The 26,031-nt window shown below is 48.5% G+C and overlaps 13 protein-coding genes across 14 annotated transcripts; 8 read left to right on the forward strand and 5 right to left on the reverse strand.

Annotated features, from left to right (window-relative positions):
• Positions 1 to 49: 49 nt before the first annotated feature.
• Positions 50 to 1,808, forward strand: FOIG_08486 (uncharacterized protein; the record flags this gene model as incomplete). Its single annotated transcript, XM_031208524.1, has 3 exons — positions 50 to 358; positions 440 to 707; positions 758 to 1,808. 3 exons carry the CDS (start codon positions 50 to 52, stop codon positions 1,708 to 1,710), a joined length of 1,530 nt encoding a protein of 509 aa, XP_031061530.1. The 3' UTR covers positions 1,711 to 1,808.
• Positions 1,809 to 1,994: 186 nt separating this feature from the next.
• FOIG_08487 (uncharacterized protein) lies at positions 1,995 to 4,390 on the forward strand (the record flags this gene model as incomplete). Its single annotated transcript, XM_031208525.1, has 2 exons — positions 1,995 to 3,205; positions 3,943 to 4,390. Exons 1-2 carry the CDS (start codon positions 2,130 to 2,132, stop codon positions 4,388 to 4,390), a joined length of 1,524 nt encoding a protein of 507 aa, XP_031061531.1. The 5' UTR covers positions 1,995 to 2,129.
• Positions 4,391 to 4,630: 240 nt separating this feature from the next.
• FOIG_08488 (uncharacterized protein) lies at positions 4,631 to 6,187 on the reverse strand (the record flags this gene model as incomplete). The annotated part of the gene is made up of 4 exons (XM_031208526.1): positions 4,631 to 4,896; positions 4,961 to 5,531; positions 5,605 to 5,894; positions 5,944 to 6,187. The coding sequence occupies 4 exons, from the start codon at positions 6,185 to 6,187 to the stop codon at positions 4,631 to 4,633; spliced, it is 1,371 nt and encodes a 456-aa protein (XP_031061532.1).
• A 649-nt stretch (positions 6,188 to 6,836) lies between these two features.
• Positions 6,837 to 7,409, forward strand: FOIG_08489 (shikimate kinase; the record flags this gene model as incomplete). The annotated part of the gene is made up of 1 exon (XM_031208527.1): positions 6,837 to 7,409. The coding sequence occupies one exon, from the start codon at positions 6,837 to 6,839 to the stop codon at positions 7,407 to 7,409; it is 573 nt and encodes a 190-aa protein (XP_031061533.1).
• Positions 7,410 to 8,122: 713 nt separating this feature from the next.
• FOIG_08490 (uncharacterized protein) lies at positions 8,123 to 9,070 on the forward strand (the record flags this gene model as incomplete). Its single annotated transcript, XM_031208528.1, has 1 exon — positions 8,123 to 9,070. The coding sequence occupies one exon, from the start codon at positions 8,123 to 8,125 to the stop codon at positions 9,068 to 9,070; it is 948 nt and encodes a 315-aa protein (XP_031061534.1).
• A 1,439-nt stretch (positions 9,071 to 10,509) lies between these two features.
• Positions 10,510 to 11,331, forward strand: FOIG_08491 (uncharacterized protein; the record flags this gene model as incomplete). Its single annotated transcript, XM_031208529.1, has 1 exon — positions 10,510 to 11,331. One exon carries the CDS (start codon positions 10,510 to 10,512, stop codon positions 11,329 to 11,331), a length of 822 nt encoding a protein of 273 aa, XP_031061535.1.
• A 529-nt stretch (positions 11,332 to 11,860) lies between these two features.
• On the reverse strand, positions 11,861 to 12,240 carry FOIG_08492 (uncharacterized protein; the record flags this gene model as incomplete). Its single annotated transcript, XM_031208530.1, has 2 exons — positions 11,861 to 12,062; positions 12,116 to 12,240. The coding sequence occupies 2 exons, from the start codon at positions 12,238 to 12,240 to the stop codon at positions 11,861 to 11,863; spliced, it is 327 nt and encodes a 108-aa protein (XP_031061536.1).
• A 50-nt stretch (positions 12,241 to 12,290) lies between these two features.
• On the reverse strand, positions 12,291 to 12,554 carry FOIG_08493 (uncharacterized protein; the record flags this gene model as incomplete). The annotated part of the gene is made up of 1 exon (XM_031208531.1): positions 12,291 to 12,554. The coding sequence occupies one exon, from the start codon at positions 12,552 to 12,554 to the stop codon at positions 12,291 to 12,293; it is 264 nt and encodes an 87-aa protein (XP_031061537.1).
• A 1,761-nt stretch (positions 12,555 to 14,315) lies between these two features.
• On the reverse strand, positions 14,316 to 15,984 carry FOIG_08494 (uncharacterized protein; the record flags this gene model as incomplete). Its single annotated transcript, XM_031208532.1, has 2 exons — positions 14,316 to 15,414; positions 15,512 to 15,984. The coding sequence occupies 2 exons, from the start codon at positions 15,982 to 15,984 to the stop codon at positions 14,316 to 14,318; spliced, it is 1,572 nt and encodes a 523-aa protein (XP_031061538.1).
• Positions 15,985 to 17,705: 1,721 nt separating this feature from the next.
• On the forward strand, positions 17,706 to 20,605 carry FOIG_08495 (uncharacterized protein; the record flags this gene model as incomplete). 2 transcript variants are annotated; one of them, XM_031208533.1, is made up of 9 exons in its annotated part: positions 17,785 to 17,809; positions 17,933 to 17,964; positions 18,013 to 18,416; positions 18,465 to 18,659; positions 18,716 to 18,809; positions 18,902 to 19,329; positions 19,376 to 19,913; positions 19,972 to 20,048; positions 20,105 to 20,605. In XM_031208533.1, 9 exons carry the CDS (start codon positions 17,785 to 17,787, stop codon positions 20,460 to 20,462), a joined length of 2,151 nt encoding a protein of 716 aa, XP_031061539.1. In that variant the 3' UTR covers positions 20,463 to 20,605. The 2 variants fall into 2 exon arrangements, with proteins under 2 accessions (XP_031061540.1, XP_031061539.1); XM_031208534.1 differs by having other exon boundaries at positions 17,706 to 17,809; positions 19,972 to 20,580.
• On the reverse strand, positions 20,539 to 22,404 carry FOIG_08496 (arylsulfatase; the record flags this gene model as incomplete). Its single annotated transcript, XM_031208535.1, has 2 exons — positions 20,539 to 21,902; positions 21,951 to 22,404. 2 exons carry the CDS (start codon positions 22,402 to 22,404, stop codon positions 20,539 to 20,541), a joined length of 1,818 nt encoding a protein of 605 aa, XP_031061541.1.
• Positions 22,405 to 22,984: 580 nt separating this feature from the next.
• FOIG_08497 (uncharacterized protein) lies at positions 22,985 to 24,753 on the forward strand (the record flags this gene model as incomplete). Its single annotated transcript, XM_031208536.1, has 5 exons — positions 22,985 to 23,061; positions 23,144 to 23,401; positions 23,451 to 23,768; positions 23,819 to 24,281; positions 24,331 to 24,753. 5 exons carry the CDS (start codon positions 22,985 to 22,987, stop codon positions 24,751 to 24,753), a joined length of 1,539 nt encoding a protein of 512 aa, XP_031061542.1.
• A 761-nt stretch (positions 24,754 to 25,514) lies between these two features.
• FOIG_08498 (uncharacterized protein) lies at positions 25,515 to 25,983 on the forward strand (the record flags this gene model as incomplete). The annotated part of the gene is made up of 2 exons (XM_031208537.1): positions 25,515 to 25,691; positions 25,837 to 25,983. 2 exons carry the CDS (start codon positions 25,515 to 25,517, stop codon positions 25,981 to 25,983), a joined length of 324 nt encoding a protein of 107 aa, XP_031061543.1.
• Between the last annotated feature and the right edge of the window lie 48 nt (positions 25,984 to 26,031).

The following is a 26,031-nucleotide window of genomic DNA, read 5'->3' on the forward strand; positions in this document are numbered from 1 at the left end:
TCTCCTGCCTTCGATCTTATTCTTCTTGTAAAGTTACACCAATATCACAATGGAGTCCAAAAGTGAAGACAAGCCCGCCCCTCAGCAACGTGTCTCCAAAGACCTTGCAGATGGCGAGATCTTCAAGCCCGGAGATACTCTGGCTGATGATGAGGAACTCACCATCGCTTTGGCAAACTATGTCCCTGATACGGTCGAAGAAAGACGTCTTGTTCGCAAGATTGACTTTACACTTCTTCCTTGTTTGTGGTGGATGTATGTTCTTGCGTACCTGGATCGTGGAAATATCGCAAGTCTACTTATCAACAGTGACAGAAGAACGGCGACTGACGTGTCCAGGCGAATGCAAATGCAGCTGGTATGAGTGAAAGTCTTAACATGAAGGACAACGGTATGCTTCTAGTTTCAAGATCCAATAATTACATCTGCTGACATGAAGACGCTAGACTACTCGCTCCTTGTGTACCTGTTCTTCGTCGGCTACTTCCTCTGCGAAGTCCCCTCCAACATGATCATGAACAAATGCCGCCCATCAATCTACCTCCCAACCATAGTCTGGGTCTGGGGCTGTATCGTAATTGCCCTCTCACAAGCCAAGAGCTACAAGGGCTTCCTTGCCGGACGGTTCTTCCTCGGCTGCATCGAAGCTGGTCTCTTCCCTGGCGCCATCTACCTTTTGACATGCTGGTACACCAAGAAGGAAATTGGTAAGCATTATTTACCTCGGTGATCTCTGCAATTTACTGACTCTCGGTAGGCAAGCGATTCTGTATCTTCTACACATCTGGCTGCATCGCCCCAGCTTTGGGTGGTATCATGGCCGGTGCCATCGTTAAAGGTCTCGAAGGAGTCCGGGGCATTCCCGGCTGGCGCTGGCTATTCATCGTCGAGGGCGCCCTCACCGTCTTCTGCGGTTTCGGGCTATACTTTCTTCTACCAGATTATCCTCGAAACGCCCGCTACTTCTCTCCCGACCAGCGTCGCCTCGCGCAGATTCGCATCCTCGTCGATCGGCAAGTCAGTGTCGGCAGCACAACACGCCGTATGACTTCGTGGCAGGCTTTCAAGGCTGTTGTCACTGATGGAAAGACCTGGTTCTTCCTCATCGCTTATAGTATCATCATCCTGGGCATGTCGATCTCATACTTTGTTCCGACCATTCTCAAGACTATGGGCTACACAAAGGTCACGGCGCAGTGGATGACCGTCCCCATCTGGATCACCGGCGCCGTGTGTCAATTGGCTCTATCTTGGACTTCAGACAAGTTCCAAGATAGAAGATGGCATAGCTGCTGTCTTTACGGACTTGCAGCTGTCGCATGCATAATCTCGGCCTTCGTTCATTCCGCAATTGCCAAATATGTCATGATGTGCCTGCTTGTTGCTGGCCTCTACACCGGACTCCCTCTCATGCTCAATTGGACAAGCGAGTCAATACCTTTTCCCGACCAGAAGCGCTCCATTGCTATTGCCTTTGTCAACTCATTTGGCCATCTGGCCATTATCTATGGAAGCTATTTGTGGCCCAGCGCCAATGCTCCCCAGCACTTGGTCGGTTTTGCGACTCTGACAGCTACCTGCAGCTTCGGATGTGTTATCGCGATTGTTGCGCCATGGTACTTCAAGCTTCTACCCAAGGAGCCTGTCACTAAGGCCGAACGAGAGCTAGTAGCTCTTCAACAGCAGGACCAGCAAAGACAGGCGCCATGAGTATCCGCAATGGTGATCAGGTCAGGTAGAATGCTGGCATCTACAGGGACCTAGCTAGACGACCAGTTATTCAATGACTAAATGAATTCACTTCTGGCTTTTCTCAAACGAGTATATGTAATTGAATATCGTCATACTTGAGTTGTCGACTTGCCTTAAAAAAAAAGAAAAAAAAAGAAATAAGGCAAGTGAAAAAACTCCACATAGTAATACAGCATTTAAACCAATCAGCGTGCAACACGTCCCGCTCCCAATCTAGCGATTACATTTCTACAGTTATGCCAGTGAAGCTTACATTCGCCAAGACTGCAACCCTCGCGCATAAGCTTCTAAACTACAGGCCCGAGTCTTTTCTCTCGGATCGACAGTGTTTTCCTGCTTTATTCCTTTCTCCTTGTCGGTGTTCCTTTCCAACCACGATGGACAATACCACCAAGCGGCCCCCGTCAACAGAGTGGAGCGAGCTATTTGCGCAAAACCCCTCCTATGAGCCGACTACGTACAAGGCACTCGACAACCTCGCGTCGAATGGCGACCTCGCTTTTCTGCATGCCAAGTTCTGGAACGAGATCCGTGAATGGACCCGGAATGACATCACGGATATGTCGCGCATCGTTCACCCAGATCTTGCGGGACCCGGGAGCATTTTTATCGGGGGCATGAACCATGCGCTCAACGAAGATATTCTTGCGAAAAATGATATCCATGCGGTTATTGCTATTCATCCCAAGGACTCACTTGCATGGGACAAGAGCAACACCTCCTACGGTCTACAAAGGTTCTTCCCTGGCGAAAACGGCATCACAAGCAGCGTCGTGAAGTACCCCCTCATTATTCCGCTAGAGGACAATGCCAACTCAAATCTGATCGACTACTTCGATGAGACTAATGCTTTTATCAAGTGGCATACTGGCGAGGGGAGGAATATCTTGATCCACTGTAAATCTGGGCGCTCACGCTCCGTCGCAGTGCTAATCGCGTATATGCAACAAAAGTTCTGCTCCGAAAAAGGCATTGCGTCTGTGAAGGATAAGAGTGAAGCCAAGGAGCAGATGCGGATGCACCGCGAGGAGATTACAGAGGCGATACGTACGCAACGCCTCCCTGTCGTCGTCATAATGGAACGTTTTGATGAGCTGCTGGCACGCTACGACCTCAAACTCATCGAGGATCCGTGCTATGAGAGCGAGAAGATTAATAGGCCTCCTGCTTCGGAAACTATGAAACCTAAACTTGGTGAGCCAGACGAACAGCCGGAGCTTGTAGCGAAGAAGGAGAGTAAGGTCGTACAGACAAAAGGTGGCGCGGCAGTGCTTAAGATATGTGTTGCTTCAGCTTTCTTCAAGAATAACCAGAAGCCTACGGAAGCTGTGGTGCACCAATTCTTTGAAGTCAATGAGGCCTATTTCTATGAGCTAGAAGCGTTAGAATACAAGGGAAGGTCGTATGTTGGTTCTGAACATGCATGTCGCGGCCTCGTGGAATTCTTCTTCAGGTACGTTAAGGATGGGTATGGTCTCACGTTGCCAAAGAATATAGAGGAGCATGTTAGGAGGGTTTTAGTAAAATAGAATTAACAAAGGCCTTTAATAGTTTCAATCTGAATTGTCCTCTCGCGGCTAGTCTAGGTGATTTAAACTTTTAACACGTGATTATATGCTCAAGAGACCGCCGTCAAATATCGGAGGTTGATATCTTAGCCTTTTCACAATCTGCCTTGAAAATAATTAGATTACAATCCGGAAATGGTTTGATACTACGCAGTTTATGCAGATCAGCTTCAGCTGGCCTCACGTCGAGAGTACTGGCAAGATGGACGAAATCCGACCGCGGGGAAATAGCCCGCCTTACATACACGAACCTGACGCCGTCCAAGTGGAGGCGCTCAAGGCGACTACAGATGCACATATCTGCGGCTACTTTTCTGAAAATCCTGGTAAGCACCTGCGAATATGGCTGGGACACCGAGTCAGACCGGCTAATTGCCGCCATTTACTACTGGAAAGACTACAAGGCAGGCTGCGGTTCACCATCCACCTGCAGCACTCCCAGCGGCGGCAAGTCATGGGGCTGTTGCGACGAGACAAGCTGCTACATCCCCGCTACATGCGAGGATGCTTCAGCTCCCGATTGTGGGGGCACTGCTGCCTCACTCTGCCCTTACTCTCCAATCATGAAATGGTAGGACTGTTTGCTGAGTGTCGATATCCAAGATTGACAAACAAATCTTAGCACCTACGGAGCCTCGTCGCGGTGCCTCTACTTTATTTACCAAACCGCTTCTGACGACAACGACAAGGTGACTTCATGGGGTTGCGGGGAGACGCCGACGACATACATCGTCGGACCGCTGCAAGTTGAGCAAACCGCATCAGCGACGGCCCCGACGAATGACGAAACAGACTCGAACTCCGGTCTTTCAAAGGACGCCACGATTGCTCTTGCCGTTATTCTCCCTGTTGTAGGGTTGGCGATTCTTGTGGCTGCAGCCATGTTGTTCATCCGGCGGCGTAAGAAGAGAGAGCGCAACGCGGTTTCTCGAGTCGCTGATGGAGCAAGATCTGAGATGGAGCAGACTACGGAATGTGCGCCTGTCCCTGCAGTACCGCCGTATGAGATGGGTGACAATGTCTTGCGGCCCGAACTAGACAGCCGTGAGGTACGTTATGGGGCTAATTGATGGGCAGAATTTTATCCCACGGTGGAAAGGAAAACGTCAACAACAGACACTGAAGCCACTAAGCCCAAATCGGTAGGTGAATGGAGACAAGAGATACCGAATTGCGACCGCCTATCTTAATGTCTCCACCTACTCCGTATATAGCGGGAAGATATAACAAGTTGCAGCAGCTAAAAGGTCTCTGGTTATTACCTTGCTATGAGTACCCAAATTCCATAGTCTTGTAAACGCTGCCATCAACTACATCTTAGCCAGGCTTGGCTGCGCATCAATCATCTCCTTCAAGAAGTTCTCATCGCTCTTTAGCCTCGCTTCCGACTCTTCAAAAAGTCTTGGGATTCCGGCCTCGGGGAACGCTAGATCCTCCAGGACCATGCGACTAATTCCCTTGGCGGTCAGGAAGACTTGCGGCATTCCGTGACCGGTGAAACCGCCCATGATAAACATATTTTTTCGCCCGGGCACACGGCCGATGCGGGGAAGTCCGTCTGCTGAATAGCCCATGACTGCACGTAGAATATCTGGTTAGCATAAGACAAAAAGAGGCTAAGGATGAGCATGGACACTCACTTCCAGTCCAGACTTGATCTGTACGTGCACCGCTGTTTTCCCAACCACGGAAGTGTCGCTGCATGTACCCTTCGAAGTAATCCTTCGCTCTTTCAATGATCTTCGAATCGTCAACACTACCGTACCAATCCTCAGTATGTCTGAAGTAAGCCGATCTAGCGCCTCCAACAATAATGCTGCCATCTGGTCGAGGGATAAGATAGTCGAAATCCGTAGGACTGAATCGAATAGCATAGGAGTCTGCCAAAAGCGGTGGATTCGGAGCAATGATTCGGCTGCAGATGGCACGGTAAGGGATTATCTTCTCGTGATACTCGGGAAGAAGCGCGGCGGTGTAGGCATTTGTCGCCATGATGATCTTTCGAGCTTTGATGACACCGCGACTTGTAGTGACGCTCCAGCTCCCGTCAGCTTCTGGGGAGGCAGAAACTGAGGTCACGGGAGTGTTGGTTTGAAGGTTCAGGTTCTTGTGTTCCAGAGCTTCGGCGAACATGTGATGGATCAGCTTGTAAGGCCAGAGATGACCGGTCGTGTACTTGAATGCACCCTTTGCGCCTTTCACGCCTGAGACCTGGCTCACAATTTAGAATTCCGTTATAAAAACTGGAACTGGAGTAAGGAAGAAGGCCATAGAGCATGCTTACTATTTCGGCATATTCGCCATCGACATAGAATGCGTTCTTTGTCGCACTCACACCACCTTTGATAAGCCTATCATATCCAGCCTTTAGCAGCGCATCGTGCTCTTCTGATAGCTGTACATCGACAGCCTGAGTAATCATCAAATCGCAATCTACCTTGTTGTCCAAAACATAGTTCTTGACAGCTTCGACATTGGCGAGCTCGAACTCCGCAATCTCTGCTCCGGCGTCGATACCATGCTTTGAAGCCATTCTCGAGCACAAGTTGTAAACATCAGGCTTAATATGCCCTCCTACATATAATTAGCATTGGGAGTCGATATTGGCAAGGAGTAAACGAACCATTTCTTCCTGTCGCTCCAGAGCATAATTGCCGGGCTTCCAAGACAACGATTGACTTGTCCTTTGACTCAGGCTGCGATAGCATATGTGTCACGAGTGAAGCACCAGAGTATCCGGCTCCAATGATAAGAATGTCGCATTGCGAGGGTAATTCTTTCGTTGATCGGTGATTGTCAAGCGATCCCGGGGAAGAGCGCCAGAAGGAGGTCATCCCATTAGGAGGGGGGAATGGTTTCGACGACATGTTCAAACTTCCTTGAGTATATATATAGAGATCTTAAACTTCAACTCAGCAGTGCTACCCAGCCAGCTTTCTTTAAGTATGAGGATGCAAACAGTTTAATGCGAGGTTAGACGATCTCAGCCAAACCCACTTGGACTGGCTTCGCTTGCCTGCACAGTACGGAATGAAGAGCCGAAGCCTGCAGGGTTACAGTAGAGCACGATGTGGAGTTTATCTTCGCGTATCGGCGGTTCTACTTCTGAAGCCCGCCTTTTAGCCCGCTCCCCAGTTGCTACAGTGCTGAAGCTTACCCCGCATCGTGCCTAACTCAATATGCTCTGCCTTGGCATGGCACGTTTAGAAGCAGCAATTACACAGCTGCTACAGAATGGTGAAAGCTTTCAGAGAACTTCGAGTCAGCGGTTCTTAGGTTATTTTAATGGGTTTCTTTGTGAGACGGTGTTATTCGGATATCGGCATCTTATCAAACATATCAATTAAACTCGGAATTATGAGTCACTTGCTAATAGAAGAATAGCCGTCTTACCCGTAATCCTTCACGAAGGATTCTCTGTTCATCTCATCTATTAAAGCAAGTAGACGGCTGCTCATGCTCGATTTTTTATATTTGCCCAAAACTCATGCTTTGATGAGCCTTTATAACGAAGCCATGCCAGACAAACCTTGCCCAACAATTATTCTCATCGGCCCCGAAGGCGCTGGGAAAACAACTATTGGAAAAGTCCTCTCAGAAAAGCTCAACAAGGAATTATTCAGCCTCGATCGACACCGCAAAGAGCTCTATGCACCCTTCAACTACGACGATTCTCATGCAAACAAACTATACGAACAAGAGGGCGTGGGGGCTCTGTTGAAGTACTGGAAGTACTTCGAATACAGAGCTGTCGTGGACATCTTGAAAAATTCTCTGAAGCCTGGAGATAGGTTTTATGGCAAAATACTTGACTTTGGGGCGGGCCATTCTATTTTTGAGAACAAGGAAGAACTCGATCACGTTGCAGAACTTATTTCTCCTTATAAAGGGGTCTTTCTTATCCTCCCATGCGAAGGCACCAACGAGGCGCTTCGGATCATGGAGGAACGGAGAGGCCATAAGCTGAGCTACAATCAACACTTCCTGAATCATCCAAGCAACAGGACACTGGCAAAACATATCGTCTACACGAAAGATATAAGTCCGGAGCGGGGTGCTGATGAGATATTGGAGTATTTGGACGTTTGACCATATTGATGGGGGCTCAAAGAAAGCCTAAAGAAGATTTTATAAATGCCAGAAATCAGGAGACATCGTTTGTCAGCCACTCAGCTAAGTATTGTGATTATGTAAGGTTTGTCACTCTTCATATGACACAACAGCTTCTGTAAATATTCACATGCAAATAATCTCTCTAGTGAGCTTCTGCCTACCTAGTGAGATGGTCCGACCACTGTAGTCAGGTTGGCCATGACCCAATTTGGTAGGTGTGAATAAGATTAGGCCAGGCGTAGCAAGCTTAAAATATGTCACCGTTCCTCAATTGACTTTCAATCAATTTGTGTACTATCAATAAACACCAGACAATGTTCTTAGACGCGTTAGACAAGCCGATAGACGATGTCGTTGTCGTTGATCAATCGTGTCTCACCAATGCAATCCTGGCCAGAGATGTCGATACAGTAGAGTCGATGCTATCCTTCGGTGCCGATCCAAACGCTCGGAGAGTCGGTAAAGAAGTACCCGCCTGGCGCTCAGTAAATAGATGGCATGCGAAGCCAGAGAGACAAGATCCTAACTCGTGCCATGAGCTGTATCCTCTTGATCTTGCAATGACAAGCCGCCCAGCTCGCAGTCGAATCGTCAAGCTAATACTCGAGCATGGCGCCGATCCGAATTCTTGCTACCCTGAGACTACAATCGCTCATCGAGTTTTGGAAAGAAGAGGTTCAGGCCCCAACATGACATACAGCAAGCGGAATATGTACCTCGACTTGATTCTTCGGCACCCACTACTCGATGTCAATCTTCAGGATCGGGAGGGCATCCCATTGATTCAAGCTGCTTTGGAAGTAGGGGATGCAGAAGCTGCACGAATACTGATCGACAGAGGCGCCGATCTCCGTTGCAGGGACGATTCCGGTAGAAACATCCTCCATCTTGTATCTGCCGACGATTTCGGAATCGACCTCGTTAAGCATATCATCGCCTTGGCACCAGATCTCCAATATCAGTTTGACAAGAATGGCAGAACCCCACTTCACTATGCGATATATTGCCAAAAACCAGGAAACCCAAGAGACGAAGTCAACCTTTTGATCTCCGCGGGTGTCGACGTTACGGTCAGAGATGCCAACGGCGATACACCGCTTCACACCCTCTTCAGAAGGCCGTTTTTTCTCGTTGCAGACTACTACGGTGATGCGAGCTGGCAGGGCTTTGTCAAGAATACAATTGACTTACTGCTCTCGAAGGGAGCAGACATCAACGCGCGGAACAAAGCCGGGGAAACACCTGCATTCGGCTACTTCCATGCGAGCAGTTTCAAGGTTGATCTTAGCTGGGCGAAGATGGATGAAGAGAGGCATACCCTGTCTAAGAAATGGGGTGGTGATAGATGGAAGGTCGACAAGGAACTTGAAGAGCAAACTGTGGAGGAGACGGAGCCGAGAATGTGGGCGTTCCTTGAAGAGATGGGAGTGGAATGGTCGGTTGTTAATACCAAGGGTCAGTCTCTGCTTCATGTTGTTGCTGGCCAAGAACGGTCATTCAGAAGGGTAGCCAGGTTTCAGTTCTTGATGGGTAAAGGACTGGATCCTATGGCAGAAGACATGCAAGGTCAAACTGCGCTAGATATCGCAGCGCATGGAAAGGCAGACGACATATTGGCATTGTATAAATCTCGGTAGATGATTGACTTTTGGAGCCTCTGGGTAACGGTACGAGTAAGGTGTGCGATGCAAGCATTAGCTGTCAGGTCTATCAACTCAAAATAACACGCTCATAAACATAGTTCAGGCAGCATACCGCTGGGTAACGGTACTTGAACAATGGTAAGCTTAGTTATACTTTACGAGTCTCATCAATACAAATGAATCCTTTGTAAGGCTAGGAAAAAGGTAGTTTAGGCTACTGATAGCATTTTATAGATTATTGCCATGGAACACAATATGTCCAAACGTCTCATCTCCACTGATATCAAAATCACCTAGCGCCTTCGCCTTTCCTTTAGCAAAAGAAGCTCATAAATCTTTCGTCTTGTCTCCCAAGCTTTCCAGAACATTTCTCGACCCTACTCCATGCAACATGGGAGCAGATGGAAGCTGGCTGTGTGTAGTCAAGGGTTCCATCCCAGCCCTCAATAACAACGGGGAGTTGAAAACGGCTGGCTGAGGCATATCGTACACCGCGAGCTTTGAAGATACTGCCGTCGTGAGCAGCTTCGATATCTCCACCTCGAAGCTTTATCTTTATCTTCTTTGGATCTCCCATGCCTGCAAGTGGTTTGTTAGACCTGTCAATCTGAAGGAAGGAGAGAACTTACTAAAGCCATAGGAAGTTGTTCTTTGTATGTATGAGGCGGGAGGAATGTGTGGTAAAGCGGCCCAAGCTATCTGGATAGACTATCCTGCTAACTTCAAATCGAAGAAGTGGGGGGCATGATATAGCCAAGAAGCCATCTATCACTAAGATTAACAAACCTTCACTTCATATGTCGGGTATATGAGTCTAAACTAAAGCAGCAACTGGGATTTTCGGATACAGCACAACAAGCATCCTATATTCGATGCAGTGTTACCCTGACAGTTGGGACTATCAGCTGAGCGATGAGGCTGAAGTAAAACTCCGTCCGTGTCGTGGCTAAAACGCCGTCTTGCGGCTGTGGTTAAAATCCGACTACTTTAACTGACACAATTGTGGGGAATGACAAAGCCATGACATACCGTACAGAGTCAGTAACGGCCTTGGGCTGTGGAACCTTGACCAATTATCTTCAAGAGATATAAGATTCTTTACCATTCCCGCGGGAAGAACCCACATTTATCGGAATTTACCCGCAATGGCTGAGACCTTAGCCGGGACTGTGACGCAGCGATATTATGAAAAGGGAGATTGTGAGCGAGGTGCAGCAGGTAGGGGCAGTCGGTGACATCGTGCAATATTGGCAATAGCATATAGTTTCATTTACCGAAACATTAATTGGAGCTTTGCCCATGCCCTATTGGCTTTGTCGTATATATCAGTCTGTGAATCTCGACGTACACTCAGAGGTATGGGTAAAACGCCAACTTTATCACAAAATATCACATTCTTTCTCTTTTCTGATATTTTATTGCTATAAGTCAAAATGCTGTACACACGGACCATCAATGATGTTGAACTGTCGTTCGACGACCGAGGCATGGTTTCATCTGAGCCAACTATTGTCTGTCTGCCAAGTCTCGGTCAAGATCATCGAGGCTACAAATACATCCTCCCCTTCTTAGTGGGCAAGTACCGCGTCATCAGAATTGTATGGAGAGGCCATGGTTCCAATCGCGACCCCATGGATAAGTGGAGTGTGGAGGATCAAGCAAGCGATACGATTGCACTCCTCGACTCCCTCCAGGTTCAAACATTCATTCCTATCTCTCACTCCCACGGAGGTTGGTGCGCCATGGAGATGGCAGCGCGACTGGGAAAGGAGCGGGTCCCAGCTATTCTGCTGACGGATTTGATCCTGACTCAACCTCCTCCAGAATTCATCAAACACCTCCAAAAGACCCAGAACAAGGATACTTGGTACGAGGCTCAAGCCGCTCTAGTCAAAGGCTGGCTCGACAACACCACCAACAAGAACGTCTTAGATCATTTTCAGAATGACGTGGGTGCACATGGGTTCGAGAACTGGTCTCATTTCTGCTGGCTAGTGGAAAAGAATTATGAGCGCTGGGGTTCACCTATGGAGCGACTTGAGACTATTAATGATCCCCCTTTGGTTCGACATGTCTTCAGTCATCCCAGAGACGAGGCGTACTTTGCAGCACATGATGAGTTTGCTAGCAAGCACCCTGAGTGGTTCAGCTTTGCCAGGCTTAACGGCGAATCTCACTTTCCGGTTGTCGAGCTTCCAGAAGCTGTGAGTTTGCAGCTTTCAGATCTCGTGAAGCAGGTGACGAGTAAGCAATAAGATGGACGGGTAGGATAGCTCATATGACTAGTGGTTTTGAACTCGGGATTGACTAGGAGAGACTTCCAGTGTCAAAGAAATGGCCCATTTATGCGACTCAATAATATATTAAGAACATGTCATCAGTCAACCGCTTGCATGATATCCTCAAGTAAACAAACACAGTACAGATACTTAGTTCTCATGAGCCAGTATATGTAACCAAATCCTAATAACTCTACGACAGAGAAGGTCCTATGTGGTTCCATAGGTTATCGGCATCGTGATTCTATCTTGTTGGAATCTATTCACTGGCATGGCAAGGAAGAAATAAATGTCACATGTTGAAACCAACGTGACTTGACAAAATCCCAAAAAGGCATCGATGTAAGCCTTATTGACTGCAACTCTGTGGTCTTTATGGAGCTAAGAGTCGTTTTTAATAGCTAATGATATGATAAATCTAAGGAAAGTCTTTTCTTCGGTGGTCCTGGATCAGGCGATGGAGCCAGTCCAGAGAGTCTAGATCTGGATCCTAATGTTGACGATTCTATGGCTTGATATGCACTAATAGTCGTGCTAGCCAGTACAGGCTTTCTCCAAGTCTCGATTCAGCAAGATCTTCAGCGTTGCAGAGCTTCTCAAGCGAGAGCTTCTTATCCCAGTAACGCTTCCATGACTTGAGAGATTGGTTCAGAGTTCGAAAGAATATGGCAAGTTCACTGTCGATTAGGAATATCGTAAATGCTGTTCTGCAAGCAAAGAGTTAGCGGGGTATCATAAGCGCACTCTGTCATAGACTTACCGTATCCTTCTCTCTGTCTTGATCCAATCATACCACCGTTCTGCAAAGGTATTACAGGACGTTTCTTGCGTAGCCAGTTTGCGAGTCGTAAACAGTGATAGACTTCGACCAGCAGTGACAAGCATAGGGATCCGAAGCATTCGCATTCGACAGCGTTTTCTTTTGTCGGTCATTCCTAGTTGGAGATATTGACAATAGCAGCTGCATTCGAAAGCTCGATGTGCATATCGCAGGCCTTCAAGCCACAATCGTGATCCCCATTGACCATGAGTTCAAATTCTTTATGCTCAAAAACGATAGATTCTAAAGTGTCGAACCCCTCGGGTGTTATGTCGGAAAAGTCTTCAGCATTGTTATAAATAGAGCCGGATACGATCATGGTAAATAGTAGTCGAGATGATATCTTTTCGGCAGCAGCGAAGGTTGGGCGGTGAATCATGACGTGATATGGATACATTCTCCGAAAGAAGGCTTCGAAGGCTTGATATACGTTGCTTATGGTGAGCACTGAGCAGCTTCTCAAAGATAAAGCGAGCATTTATTCGGGAGCTACGGCTAGCAGAGGAGATATCGCAAGGATCAGTTAGAGGAATGAGATCCAACAGTTCAGGTAGTCGCTGTTCAAGCGAAGTTCGATAAGGTCACCAAAAATTGGTGCTCCCAAATCTTCTTCTTCCAAGGGATCGAGTATCATGCTGGAACGCATCAAGTTATTCCAAATCAGTGGGAGATTCCACATGTCGATATCCTCATGAGACAGTAATTGGCCAACATCTTCTTAGAGGTCACATGGCGGACTTCCAGCCTCATCGGGGAGGGCAGATGATGTTTCTAGGGCATTCCGAAAATCGAGAATGTTATCGGGAGACGTGTAGCGAAGGAGAAACAGAGTCTTTTCATTTTTCGTGACATTTGACCGGGTTGCATCATCTGAGTCTTGAGTGCTTGCAGAATCTTCCCGGGGGTTCCAGGACTCGACCTGAGGTGCGGAAGAGATTGGGTTGGTAGGCTTAGAGCGGGCATCTAGGACACCCTCTACCCGATCGTAAGAACATCTCCATCCACGGCTTAGACAGGTCTCGCATGGCTCATCAGTGTCGCATGCCTTAGGACCCCTACCACGTTTGACATCTGTGGGTATAGGCCGACCAGCACGTGGTCACATTGTTCGCGTGCCGCCGTGTCGAGTCACTATTGGTTGAGCTAATGGTACATGGTACAGGCGGGTATTGAACCTCACGCTCTCGAAAACAGGCGTCCACAAAAGAAGCACGGAGTATACTGATCCGGCATATTTGCATAGCGCGAGCTTGTGGATCGCTTGTAGCTGGATACTATGGCTTACGAGACCTTTCGTGTCTAGCAAGATGACATTCGAAAGAGAACACGCTACCGCAAGTACTACATGCTTTGGGTTGGTTCATTATGAAGAGGCTCGGCATGGGCCAAGATATGAAGCGGACCTGGAAGGGTACTGTTAAACGCAAGATGGCGTTGCAATACAACGAAGCATGGATTCGAGACGTGACCGACTTATTGGCCAAGCTGGTTAAATCTGCACTTTGGCGTCTTTAGCCGTGGGGACCGGTCAGGGAATGGAAGGAAGGGGTTGTCAGTCTCGCTAAGATGGCAGTCAATAAATTTACAGGGGTACCCGTGGATCTTGGACCCCACAACCCAGAGAGTAAAGACCGAATCAGACAAAGGCAAAAAGAGACACGCTAGATATTTTCAGCCTAGACGGAGATTACCCACAAACCTTCTCATATTACAAGTGCAGATTTAGCTTGGTTGGGAACAGCTCACTCTCTCCCTGCTGTTTCATGTGAGCTTCCGCGTAGGGTAAGCAGCTCGTTGTGAGAGGAAGCTTATCACGGAGTGTCTATGAGGACCGTCATGTCGAAAAGGATATTTACAATATCTACTGAGAAACGGTCTTTGCCTATGCTATAGATCGATCAAAGAATAGTCAGGGCACTAATATACATCGCCAGTTTTCATCACGGAAAGCGTAAATCGACCGAAACACATTTAATATCATGAATGCTGCTGAAACACGGCCAAACCATGGTTTTAGGGCACAGGATTCGAGGCTCAGGAAGATAATCTTCCAGCATCAGCTTATCTCAGAACTATTTGTTCTCTGCAATAACTAATTTAATAAATAGCTATGCCTGTCTACATATCTGCCATAAATTTGTCAAAATCGGCCAGAATACTTAATCTCCAATGTTCTGAGAGGAATGTAGATAACAATAGCGGTGACAATAGCCAATTCCGATCCCAGATCCCCAACAGCCTTGGCTAGAGGGCCTCTAAGCCATACTGTACCCATTCCACAAATGATTGGACCCCAAGCACTGACAAAAGTAGCAATGGCTGGAATTCCCGATGGGAGAGCTTTGCCATCATCCCAGATAGCAGGGTCCATGCTATCAGGATCTGCTCTTCGGAACCATAGCCACTCAATAAGAAAGGCGGTCACCGTCGTTCCAGATGTATAGGATAGGATCGAGACTAGTGGAGAGAGGGATGAGATGAATGACTTTGAAGCGGGGATTGCCACCCCGATCAGCACACCTGTCGTGATTAGTGCCAAGATGGCCCTGTGAACCCTTTCGAGACATGGAACCACAGCTTGCGCGGGCAGGGAGATACTGTATATATATCTTGCTGAAGTGATGACCACTGTGAGGGCGAGGATAGTCAAAACGAATCTCCCAAATCCACCTAGTCGTGAGATCAGGATCTCACCAACAACGGCACCAGTTCCGCCTCGCTCAAGTGCTGTGGCCCAGTTCGGTATCATGAGGGCAGCGCCTCCCAAGGCAGCACCAAGTATCATAAGCAGTGAGAATATGACACCAAATCCGGAAAGGAAGTAAAAGGCAAGACGGAAGCGAGGCGCCTTCATCAGCATGTAACAAGCGTAGCCACCGATGATACCTCCCCAAGCAAATGAAATACCTGCCGTCAAAGAGATGAGACTAAGCCAGGGTCTTGCGCCCGTTGCACGCGACGGTGCTTGCTGATGAAGCTGGTCGCCAGCGCAGCCGATGAGAATGACGACGCCAAATGCCGCGGGGATCCAAACATATCGTGCAAACCCGTGTAGGACTTTGTAGCCCATAAAACCGATGAAGCAGGCGGTGAGAAGAATAATGGTGATGCCTCCTTCGATGGAGAGTGTGCGTGGATTGACCGAGGCGAGTGTCTGACCTCCTGTGACAGAGGCGACTATCCCAAAGATGGCAGTGCCCACCAGGCCGACGAATGAGATAACCTGGTTAAAGTACCTCCTACAAGGGTTCGTCAGCATGCAAGGAAGCAACAGAAAGACTGTCAATCCACGACTTACCCATAGACGTTAACGAAACTGACACCACTGTCTCATACCGAGGAGCGGTGCGAGGGTGAGGATGTAGCAAGACGGTATGAGAAGAATCAGCTGTAGGCAGATAATCATTGGAGCTGCCTGCGCTGGCGACAGCCCGTACCCAAGCGTCGTGGCGGCCCCGATACCAATCCTGTAAGCCCAAGGCGGTCATGTCAGCTAGATATTGCATATTCTGAGGGCTTAGGTAGTATTTACGGAAGAAGCCCCATGGACGTTTTTGAGAATAGTGTGAGAATATTGACGTAATTCTCAGCTCCAGTAGTATAGGTTCCAACCCTTGGAGTTCGACACCGAGGTTGACGAGCTTTTGCCAGAAAGAGTTTACTGGCTCACTGGTACCAGGGATAGATACAGCATCCTTTTTTCTTTCCACGCCTAGCTCGGTGTCTATGTCCTTGGACATCTCCGATGATTCATGCTTTTGTCCATCGAGTCTGTTGGGTAGATGATGCTCTTCGAGATTGGCTGCCATGTTTCTTACTTGTAGTACTGGCTTGCAGTGATGAAATGATCGAGCTGATGATTGTACTAGAGGTTGGGTTCCTGTAGTGCCACAAATGATCATTGGAGGGTGAATCGCCTAGTTTAAGTACTTATGACAAGGCTGATACATGGGGATCATGAGGTACCGAGAAGATATCATAAAAGAAGCGGCTATGGGACTCTCGCCTGATAGCCGACGCAAGTCGGATCTGCACCACATATACAGTGATAATTGTCCGGACCTTGAGGATGCGTATCTATTGCCAATACTCTCACTCCATCTGCTGGTACAGAATTGTACTGGAATTAAGCACCAAATGGGCATGGGCATACATTGTCAGTTTAGACTGTGGTACTCCGCACTTTCAAAGTACGCTATTTACTGTTGTGGCGTACCTGGTGCCCGTAAGGCAAGGGAGCAGGAGTCAGTGGCAGATAAGCTGAAGTTAATTCGGTTCCGATGACTGATACCGAGTCTGGCCAGATGAACATGTTGGTACTAGCCATCGGGACTTGGAACTCACCTCATTGGGTGCACTACATGTGATGCTTGAAGCGAAAGAGATAGGACCTCTAAATGTATCACGTTGATTTAAATTCTTGGACTGCCAGATGTGGATATTGAAATCAATTTGTTGTTCCAAGTGGAGATATTCAAGCAGTAACAAAATCATTTGTTCTTTCGCTAAGATGGAACAGAAATGTCTTGGGACAAAGCAGCTTCCAAACAAGTAATCTGCGGATACTGAAACAGCGCACTCGACTCCGTGATTGCATCCAGATCATGGACCTCAAAACCCGCCCTTCGACCAAGACTTACCCCCTCCTCTGCTCGGGCGATCATTTCTTTCTCAAAGTCTTGGATAGCCTGCGCCATAGACTTCTCCCCGGCGTCCACCTTGCGCAGCTGGCAGCCAAGCATGTAGGTGTCGAGCATGCCATGGTTGGCAGCTTCGCCACGGTCTGGTCGAGTTAGCAGTAGCCCAATTGCCGCCTTGAGCGTGTGACGCCGTCTTGGATCTTCTTGTCAAAGGTTTAGATTCATCGGATTGGTGTTGAGCATGTATGTGAATGGCTCAAGGATGAGTTTTATTATATGAGACATGGGTACCCAATATCAAGGGATATAAGAAGAATATTCACTTGGCATTCAAGTATGAACGGACTTTTCTTTTTGACTAGGACAGACATATCGCGTTATGTGCCACCTAAAGCACGCCAGATCTACTAGACATGTCGAAAGATCCACTTATTTGTATAATTCTGGGTCTCTAATCTTTGTCTTACTACCATCGTAGATATTCCTACTAATGGTAAGACGGTTCATCTAATTCCCATCGGTCCTTATGATTACCCAGCAACTGGTAAGGGATGCTGTGTCTTCCCCTACAATTACTTCTCCGGATCGAAGCTTCCATTAAGATGATGCATTGTTAACTTGACTACGAACCTAATAACCTGGAGAATGTTGAACCCGTTCTCTCCCAGGTCATGTAGATCGCAACATACATAGCATGCATAACTTAGCGGCGGTATTCGGAGCCGTTCCCTGTCTTTGGACTCTCGCTTGGAGATCAACAAGTGTTAGTGTTATTCCCGTCAGTAGATGATGCGGGGTTTGTGGCTAGCCTAGCCCCTCCTCGATTAGGTCATTTTGAAGATGTACCTCAACAACAAGAATCTTAAGTTGAATACTTCCTTCCGATCTTTCTTATGTTCTGTCTCAAATGACCTTGTCGTTTGCTGAGCGCTTTGATTCAGTTGTGTTGCTTGTGTTTGAACATCGGCTATGGCTCAGGCATCTTCGGCTCAAGGTACGTATCTAAGGCTCTTTAGACACTGAGGCAAACTTCGGAAGCGAGAGCCGGTCCTAAGAACCATTCCCTTACATCGTAATGCAAAGATCATCAGCAGAATAATGGGCTAATCATAGTCAGGGGTTTCTTGTCTCGTCTGTCGCTCCCGCAAGGTTGTTTCCATTATTCATCGCTCTTATGATTGACTACTAACTTTCTAGGTGAAATGCGATGGGTCTATCCCGAGTTGTCAGAACTGCGAGACCCTAGGCGTTGATTGCCCCGGGTACAACGTAGCCACAGGAACGAAGAACAGGCTTGAGGGCGCTACGCTTGAGACTGTCTATCGTGCCTCAGGTGTTGAGAAACGGCGTGTTGGCTCGTGCGAGGCTTGCCGAAGAGCAAAGGGTCGTTGTGACAAGGCTCTGCCAGCCTGCTCGAGATGTCTTCAGAGGAGTCTCGCTTGTCGCTACCCTCAGCGACAGAGACCCAGCGCTACCAGTCGATCAAATGGATCAGAAGAGAGTCCTCGGAGTGATGAGCCGAGACCTGATGTAGCTGACATCTCCCCGGGTACGGCTTTTGATCCCCAATCTTCAATGTCTCCACTGGAACCCAGTGCCCGGTAATGGCTGTGATCGCTCAGAGTAATTTTGGTACTGACAAAATTTAGACTACAGAACAGGCCTTTTCCGTGGGATGTACAGACTCTTAAGACATTAACAGGGATTTATTTCAATCGAGTGGCTACTCTTCGATGCCTTGACTTTCTCCACAAGCCTTCGTTCAACCATTCACTTGATAAGGGGTCTTTAGTGGAAGACTATGGCGAGGCAATCCTTTACGCGATTGGCGCCAATGGACTGCGGTTTGTTCCATGCACCCTGATGCATAACACGAGTATGACATACTGACCCGTAGTAGTATTAGAGAGCTTGAAGGCAGCTCAAATCTTAATACCCGGCCTGATACCTCTAATGTCCCTGGAAGGATTTGGGCGGAAGAGTCACAAGCTCTCGTTATGAGAGAAATAGGCAAACCAACACTAACGACAGCCATGGCAAGTCTATGCAACATCGAGTACCTAGAAAAGAGGCTAATCACACACAGACTCTCGTACTACTATGTGAGTTCGCCCTGCACACCGGTCAAGACGCTTTAGCCTTTATGCTCTGCGGGTGTTGCCATAGTGCCGCTCGACTACTCGCTCTCGATCGCCCGACTCCGCCGAGCGATAGTGGGGAAGTCTCGGAGGATAATATCCTAATCGAAGCTCGAAGAAGGGTTCTATGGTCATGCTTCATCCTGGACAGCATCGTCGGTAGTGGTGTCAATGAGAACTTGAGGTGGAGGGACGGAGCACCTCACATCCCTCTTCCGAGTTCGGACCAGTCCTTTCTTTCTCAAGCCTCGGATACCGAGGCGCCATTGTTTCTGCCTCGGAAGTCTGACTCATTCCCTTCGGGTGAGGAACTGCAGAGATATAACCTGCGCTCTAATCTGATATACTTGATGAACATGAGGACCAGGGTCTTACGGTATGCCCCTCACTGTTTTAATAAGACCTTTAGCTAATTCTTCCAGCCTTATCCGCACCAATCCAGACGGTGTGGATATATCCAATATCCAGTCTCCATTCATGCAGACTCTTGATGCTCTAGAGGCCTGGAACAACAGTATCTCATCACAGCTGCAATTGACAGAGTTCAGCATATATGTTCACAAAGAACTGAACACTCTGGAATCACTCTTCTATCTTCATCTCTCCTATCACATTCTCGTCTGCGACCTAACACGGATATCCATCCCTGGCTTCGCTTTTCCACTCGCAGCAGCATTCCGCGCAGCTCCCCAAGCATTTACCTCGCACTGTCAAGAGGTCTGTCGGCATCATGCTGCCCAGGTTAGCAGGATACTTAGAATGATGGCACAGCATTTGAGCTTTCTGTTTGCTGAGTCTACAACCTATGCGGCAACTTATGAAGCGACCAAGATTATGATCGTGTACGCTGCCTCACTGAGTGACAGTGAGCATGATACGCGGATGGGGCTCAAGGAAGACGTCATGTTCAATATGAAGGTGCTAAGTGAGCAGACTCGCGGAAGTCTACCAAAACGAGCAGTAAACCCCCCCCCCCCCCCCCCTATTCATGTAGAAGCCTTCATGCTGACGTTTCCAGTGTCGGGCACTGACACGTCTTCTTGACCGATTTGGATTCAACGACATGGTAGACGATAGTCGTGTCACGCCTCCTTCGTACGTATACCACCCAAGCCTATTATCATCAGTCACTAATCAAACCATACGTATAGGCGCACCGCAGATGATGCAGGGGAAGTCAGTGGCCCTCCCGAAGCTTTGTACCTTTCCGACCTCGCACCTTTTCGCCGCGCATACGACGACGTCAACCAGAACCGGGACAGACGTGAGAGTGTGGCTGGATCACTTGCTAGCTCGTCTCGAAACCTCACTCAGGATGCGAATGTTTTGAGACCTTGGAATCAGCAACTAGCTCAACCGCCGGGTTCTTCGGCAGTGCCTGGTAATGAGGTCACTTCTGTGGGGGATTGGACCCAGGCTGCTGGGGATATGTCCAACGAAATAACCTGGGACTTATTCTCTCTACCGGATTGGGTATTTGAGCAGCATGAGATGGACTTTGGTGCCTAATGAAAGTCTTTGTGTCTATGGTGGACTTAACCATGACTTCAAACCACCCGCGTTAACTACAGCGCTTGAATGTTATTTAAACTGGAACAATGCCTATCAACTCCTTTGGTGTAATCTCTGGTCTCTTTATATACTTGATCCAGGAATACGGGTCCTCCATCTCATCCTGGATGGTATCCTGCTGAGCCCCCTGCTTACCAGCCATGCCCGGGAATTCACCCGCCAATCCCACCACGCCGACCTCATTTTTATACTCCTCCCATAGCTTCAGCATCTCAACCATTAACTCAGGTTCAGCTTCAGCCAAGTCATTCGTCTCTCCAGGATCTCTCTTGATGTTGAATAACTCCCATCTTTGAGGGCCCTTTGGCTTTGGGACGTAGGTGATCTTCCAGTCTCCGCGACGGAGAGCGCCTGAACCTGCGACTTCAAAACCTGCGACATAGTCCTTGTCGTGGATTGGTGAGGATCGCGACATTTTATCCAGTTGGTCGAGGAAGGATTTCCAACTTTTGCCGCGGAGAGGCATGACTGTTCTTCCGGCGTAGGTGTCAGGATGGCCCAGACCAGCGTATTCCAAAATGGTGGGAACGATATCCATGACTGTGCAGAAAGCATCTGTGACGACACTGCCCTTTGCGTTTGATGCGGCTTCCGCCGTAGGTTTGACAACGAGGGGTACTCGACATCCACCCTCTGTCGAAAACATCTTATACAGCCTCGAAGGTGCTGTAGCCGCCTGAGCCCATCTCGAGCCATACCAAACGAAAGAGTTCCCACGACCAATATTCTCTAAACTGTTGTCGTAGTATTTATGCACATGGTCCATGATGGTAGTGCCGACGAGAGGAAAAGCTTCATAGCTCGCCCCCTCAGCTCCATTATCACTCATGAACAGAATGACTGTGTTGTTATACTCATTCTTGTCCTTGAGATGCTGAATCACTCGACCAATGTTCCAATCCATACGATCAACCATGCCAGCATAGACTTCCATTGCGCGTGCACTAGCAGCTCTGGTTTCGTCATCCAGCTGGTCCCACTCAGCAGGTTCACCGGGAACAGTGGTCACCGGATGAGGCACCACCGACTCATCAATCAGACCAAGCTCTTTGAGCCTCTGTAGACGTTTCTGTCGTAGAACCTCAGGTCCTTCATCATAGAAACCACGATACTTGTCGCATGTCTCTTTTGGAGCTTGGAGTGGCCAGTGCGGTGCTGAGAATGGGAGATACGCGAAGAAAGGCTGTTGACGATCTTCCTCTGTTCGGTCCGAGAGGTAATTCAGAAGCTTGTCGGCGTAGCCGTCAGAGGAGTACCAGTCAGGGCCAAGTTCACTTTCGGCAAGGAACCTTCCGTCCTCGGCGTGCAGGGCTCGGACAGCTGTCTCGAAGAACTTGCCCGGCTCAGACTTAGGGTCTTGATACTCAGGCTCATACGCTTTATACGTCAGAGGTGCACTAGAACTATACATGATCATTCACTTACCGTAGTGGTTCGCACATCCAGGGAGTAAAGCCAAACTCTTCTTGAAACCCCTCTTATTCGGATGATGCTCCGGCTTGAGCCCCAGATGCCACTTGCCACTCATGCAGGTGAAATATCCGCCATCTCTCAACAGTTCAGGAAGTGCGACAACCCTCTCATTGAGATAGCCTTCATGGCCAGGCTTGCCTTTATGAGCAGGCGAGCTCCTGGTAATCTCTTGGAGTTGACCTAGCCCAGCGATATGGTGATCCGTGCCCGTCATGAGCATAGATCGCGTAGGACTACACGCTGCAGCGACATGGAATTCTGTGAAGCGAATTCCTCCAACTTCGGACGCCAGACGATCAATGTTTGGCGTTTGGATCTCCGAACCATAGCAGCCGCAGTCACTGAAGCCAAGATCATCTGCGACGATAACAAGGAAATTCGGCCGTGTAGATGGTAACGAGCCCATTGTTGATGTTGGCCTCACGGCGAAAGAAGACGTTGGGAGGATAAACAACACATGTAATAAAACATGAACATCAGAGACTTTTCAAATTCGATCTATGGTTCAAGACGCATCGGCTAGAAATTAGTACCACGCTGGTGCTACCCTCAAAACCCCAAGAGATAGCTCCGGGTCCCGCTGACTCTGTCGGAGCCGCGGCCATGACTGAGCCGATTTAGCGCCGGCTCTCGCTGCCGGTGAGGCTAGGGTCTCCATATTCCTACCCACTTTCTTTGGAACGACCAGATAGTAACCAAGGTCTCGGGTCTACGATTTGTCGATTGGCATTTTGTCTGATCCTGGGGTAGAATTGCGTTATGGCTTAGCTCTATCGCTTGTGGCTATTTACGCCCTGTCTTTAATCTCTGATAGCAGTTCTCGCTTTTTGGTAGGTTGAGACTTGCTTGTATAAAGACATCAATAGCCTATGGCTGGAGAACTCTCATCCCCTGCCGTCACCAGCTCTCCCTTCAATTCAGCATCTGGCCGCTGGACTTCTTATTTTATTCCTAGCCTACTCTCCTTGTCGACAGCCTACAGTATTATGGCGGACAATATCATCACTGCCGTCAAAGGCGGCCGCTTCAGCGAGATGAACGGGACCATGCTCTTCCTATTGATGTGAGATAGATACCCACAGCCGCGCTATTCCCATCCATACCCACTTCACGGTTGAATACCAGCTGCTGATGATGCTTCGCAGGTATATGTGCTTCTGTTCATTCAATTTCGGCTACGATGTCGGCAACTTTGGATCCGTTCAAGGAATGCAAGCTTTCGGTCGTCAGTTCGGCACCTGCGACAAGGAAACAGGGAATTGTTCACTGCAGCCATGGTTATCATCTGTCATGACATCTGTGCCATTCATCGGAAAGGCCCTGGGTACTGTGACTTGCGGTGTCATTGCCGAGCGATGGGGTAGAAAGATCGCCATCATGGGTCTTATCATTGCGTCTTTTGTGTAAGTCTTTCCCCCTTGCCCTAGTTCTTCCCTTACTGACCATCGAAAGAGGTGTCCTTCTCCAGACGACCGCAACAACGGCTGCTCAATTCACCATCGGTCGCTTCATCTCCTTCGCCATGACAGGCATGACTATCGTCGTCGTTCCCATCTATCAAGCCGAGACAGCCCCCAGAGCACTGCGTGGCCTGGTGACCTCTTCACTCCAGCTCATGATCAACCTCGGCGCCCTAGTGGCGTCGCTTGTTACGTGGCGTACTAGCTCGATGAAGACCAACGCTGCTTGGCATATTCCCGTGGGTTTGCAATTCCTTGCACCTACGTTCCTGCTCGTACTATGGTTCTGGGTCCCTGAAAGTCCCCGATGGTATTTACTCTCGACCCTTATAGTCCTCTATATTGTACTAACGCTGCTAGGCTTCTTGCCAAGGACCGCGTACAGGAAGCTACCAAGTCCCTCCGCCGAATCCGAAAGGACAAATCTGAAGAAGACATAGAGTTCGAGATCCAGGCCATTCAACACGCCCACTCCAACGATCACAAGGGTAGATGGTCTGAGCTGTTCGATGCTAAGAACAGGCGCCGCACTATGGTAGCTATTCTCGCCATGTTTGGACAGCAGATTACAGGCCAGGCTTTTGCCTCGCAATACTCGGTCATTTTCTACCTGTCTCAGGGATTTGGCGCAAGAAGCTTCGTTTTCTCTGTTGTTGGCTCTGTCGTAGGTCTTGCATGCCTCTTTGTTACGTGGTTCACTGTCGACCTGGTCGGCAGAAGAGTCTTACTGCTTATTGGAGGTACCGGCATGGCGATATTTCTATTTATTGTCGGATCGGTTGGAACCATCCCAAACCCCAATGAGATACAAAAAAATACTCTCGTAAGTACTTGGCCCAGTTACAAGGTTACATGTTACTAATAATACATAGGTGGCTTCCTTCATACTCTTTCCCTCCTGCTATGCCCTCTCTTGGGCGCCCGTCTCCTACATTGTGCTGTCTGAAGCAGCATCCAGCCATATCAAGGAAAAGACCAACCTTCTCGCCTCCGTCATTTCCGTCTTGACCACCTTTGCAACATCATTCACACTTCCCTATCTTCTGAGCCAGCCTTATGCAGGACTTGGCGCCAAGGTCGGATTCATCTACGGAAGCTTCTGTGTAGCCATGGTCGTTCTTGCATACTTCTTTATTCCCGAGCTCAAGGGCCGAAGCTTGGAAGAAGTGGATCAGCTGTTTGCAAGTGGGCAGCCTTTGAGAAAACTTGGTTCTCTCGAGACCAGGACGGCAGAGGAGGCTTTTGAAAGTGACTCGAAGCAACAGCCCAGGACTGAGGTGAAGGAGTTGGTGTAGTAGTCAAGGCAGCATGCTATAGACAACATTTGACTAAGTCATGAGTAAGCGTCATTAATGCCAAGTTTCCTACTTTGACAATCAGATCATGTAGCCACGTACTACTCTATGTCCCCTAATAACTATAGGACCGTATATAACAAATTGGTTATTCATGTTTCCCTTATAGAGAAATAATCCATTTTAGGCCATCCGTGAATCCTACCTACTCCTTTCAGCCAATTTGTGTTACAACCCCAGCGTCGCATTAGACCGAGGCCACCCAGGATAAATATGCATAACCCCGCGCCGTCCTAAATCCAGCAACCATTTAAGGAGTGCTCCGCGAGTAACAATTGGTGCGGTTGGTGTCAAGGACGGGCCGGTGGCAATAACCTATCTGCTTAGGTCTTTCTATCAGGGGCCAATTGCAAAGTCCGTGAAACGGACTTTATACATCGCGGACTATTCTTGCCGAATATGAGTTGTAGTGCAACCTAGTCAGGTTCTCATGCAAGAAACATATCATGTTCAGGAAACGATTGAAATGTAACTAGAACACATTATCGGATAAATCTCCAGATTGGCAGGAACATATCTTTGTAATGCTTACGATGAGCTTTTGGAATGCAACATCTAAACCTGCCAAGCAAGTATTCGCAGCATTATAAAATAGCAATTACGCTGCTCCCAAACACCATTTTTCACCAGCCACAATATTGCCTCCGTACCATAAACAGAAACTATCCATCGCGCGTTCGTTAGTCGCATCATCACTCAAAATGAAGAACTTCCTCGCTATCCTTCTTGCGCTTCCGGCTGTCTTTGCCGCCCCCGCAGCCAAGGCTGGAAGACAGGTCAAGGCTTGCGCTTGCGCCAACGACGCTGGTGAGACACAAATCGGCGGGTATTGCCCATACATTGCCGGCAGCAACGTCAACGTCGATGGCCAGGATTATGTAAGTCACCGTCACCCGAGTTCACTACAAGTCAGACCGCAACAGGCGTGTTTCGCTTGGCTTCCTTCATTCCTACGCGCACGAGGGGCTTGATCTGAAAGGTTGCGCGCTCCATTGAAACAAGTACTAACAACGCCTTTTATAGTGCTTTCCTGCTGCCACTTGGTCGGAGTACATGGACACCCGCTTCACTGCCGAGTTCTGCCCCGGCTATTTCCCAGGGTACCCCAACCCAGTCTGCAAGACTGTTACTGTTTGCCCGTTGATTGGAGACTACCAGCAGATCTGTTAAGTGTATTAGTGTCGGCTGGGGGTAAGAATTGCACTCGACAATTTTTCA

The sequence above is a fragment of the Fusarium odoratissimum genome (genome assembly GCF_000260195.1).
Source record: "Fusarium odoratissimum NRRL 54006 unplaced genomic scaffold supercont1.13, whole genome shotgun sequence".
Taxonomy (NCBI): Eukaryota; Fungi; Ascomycota; class Sordariomycetes; order Hypocreales; family Nectriaceae; genus Fusarium; species Fusarium odoratissimum.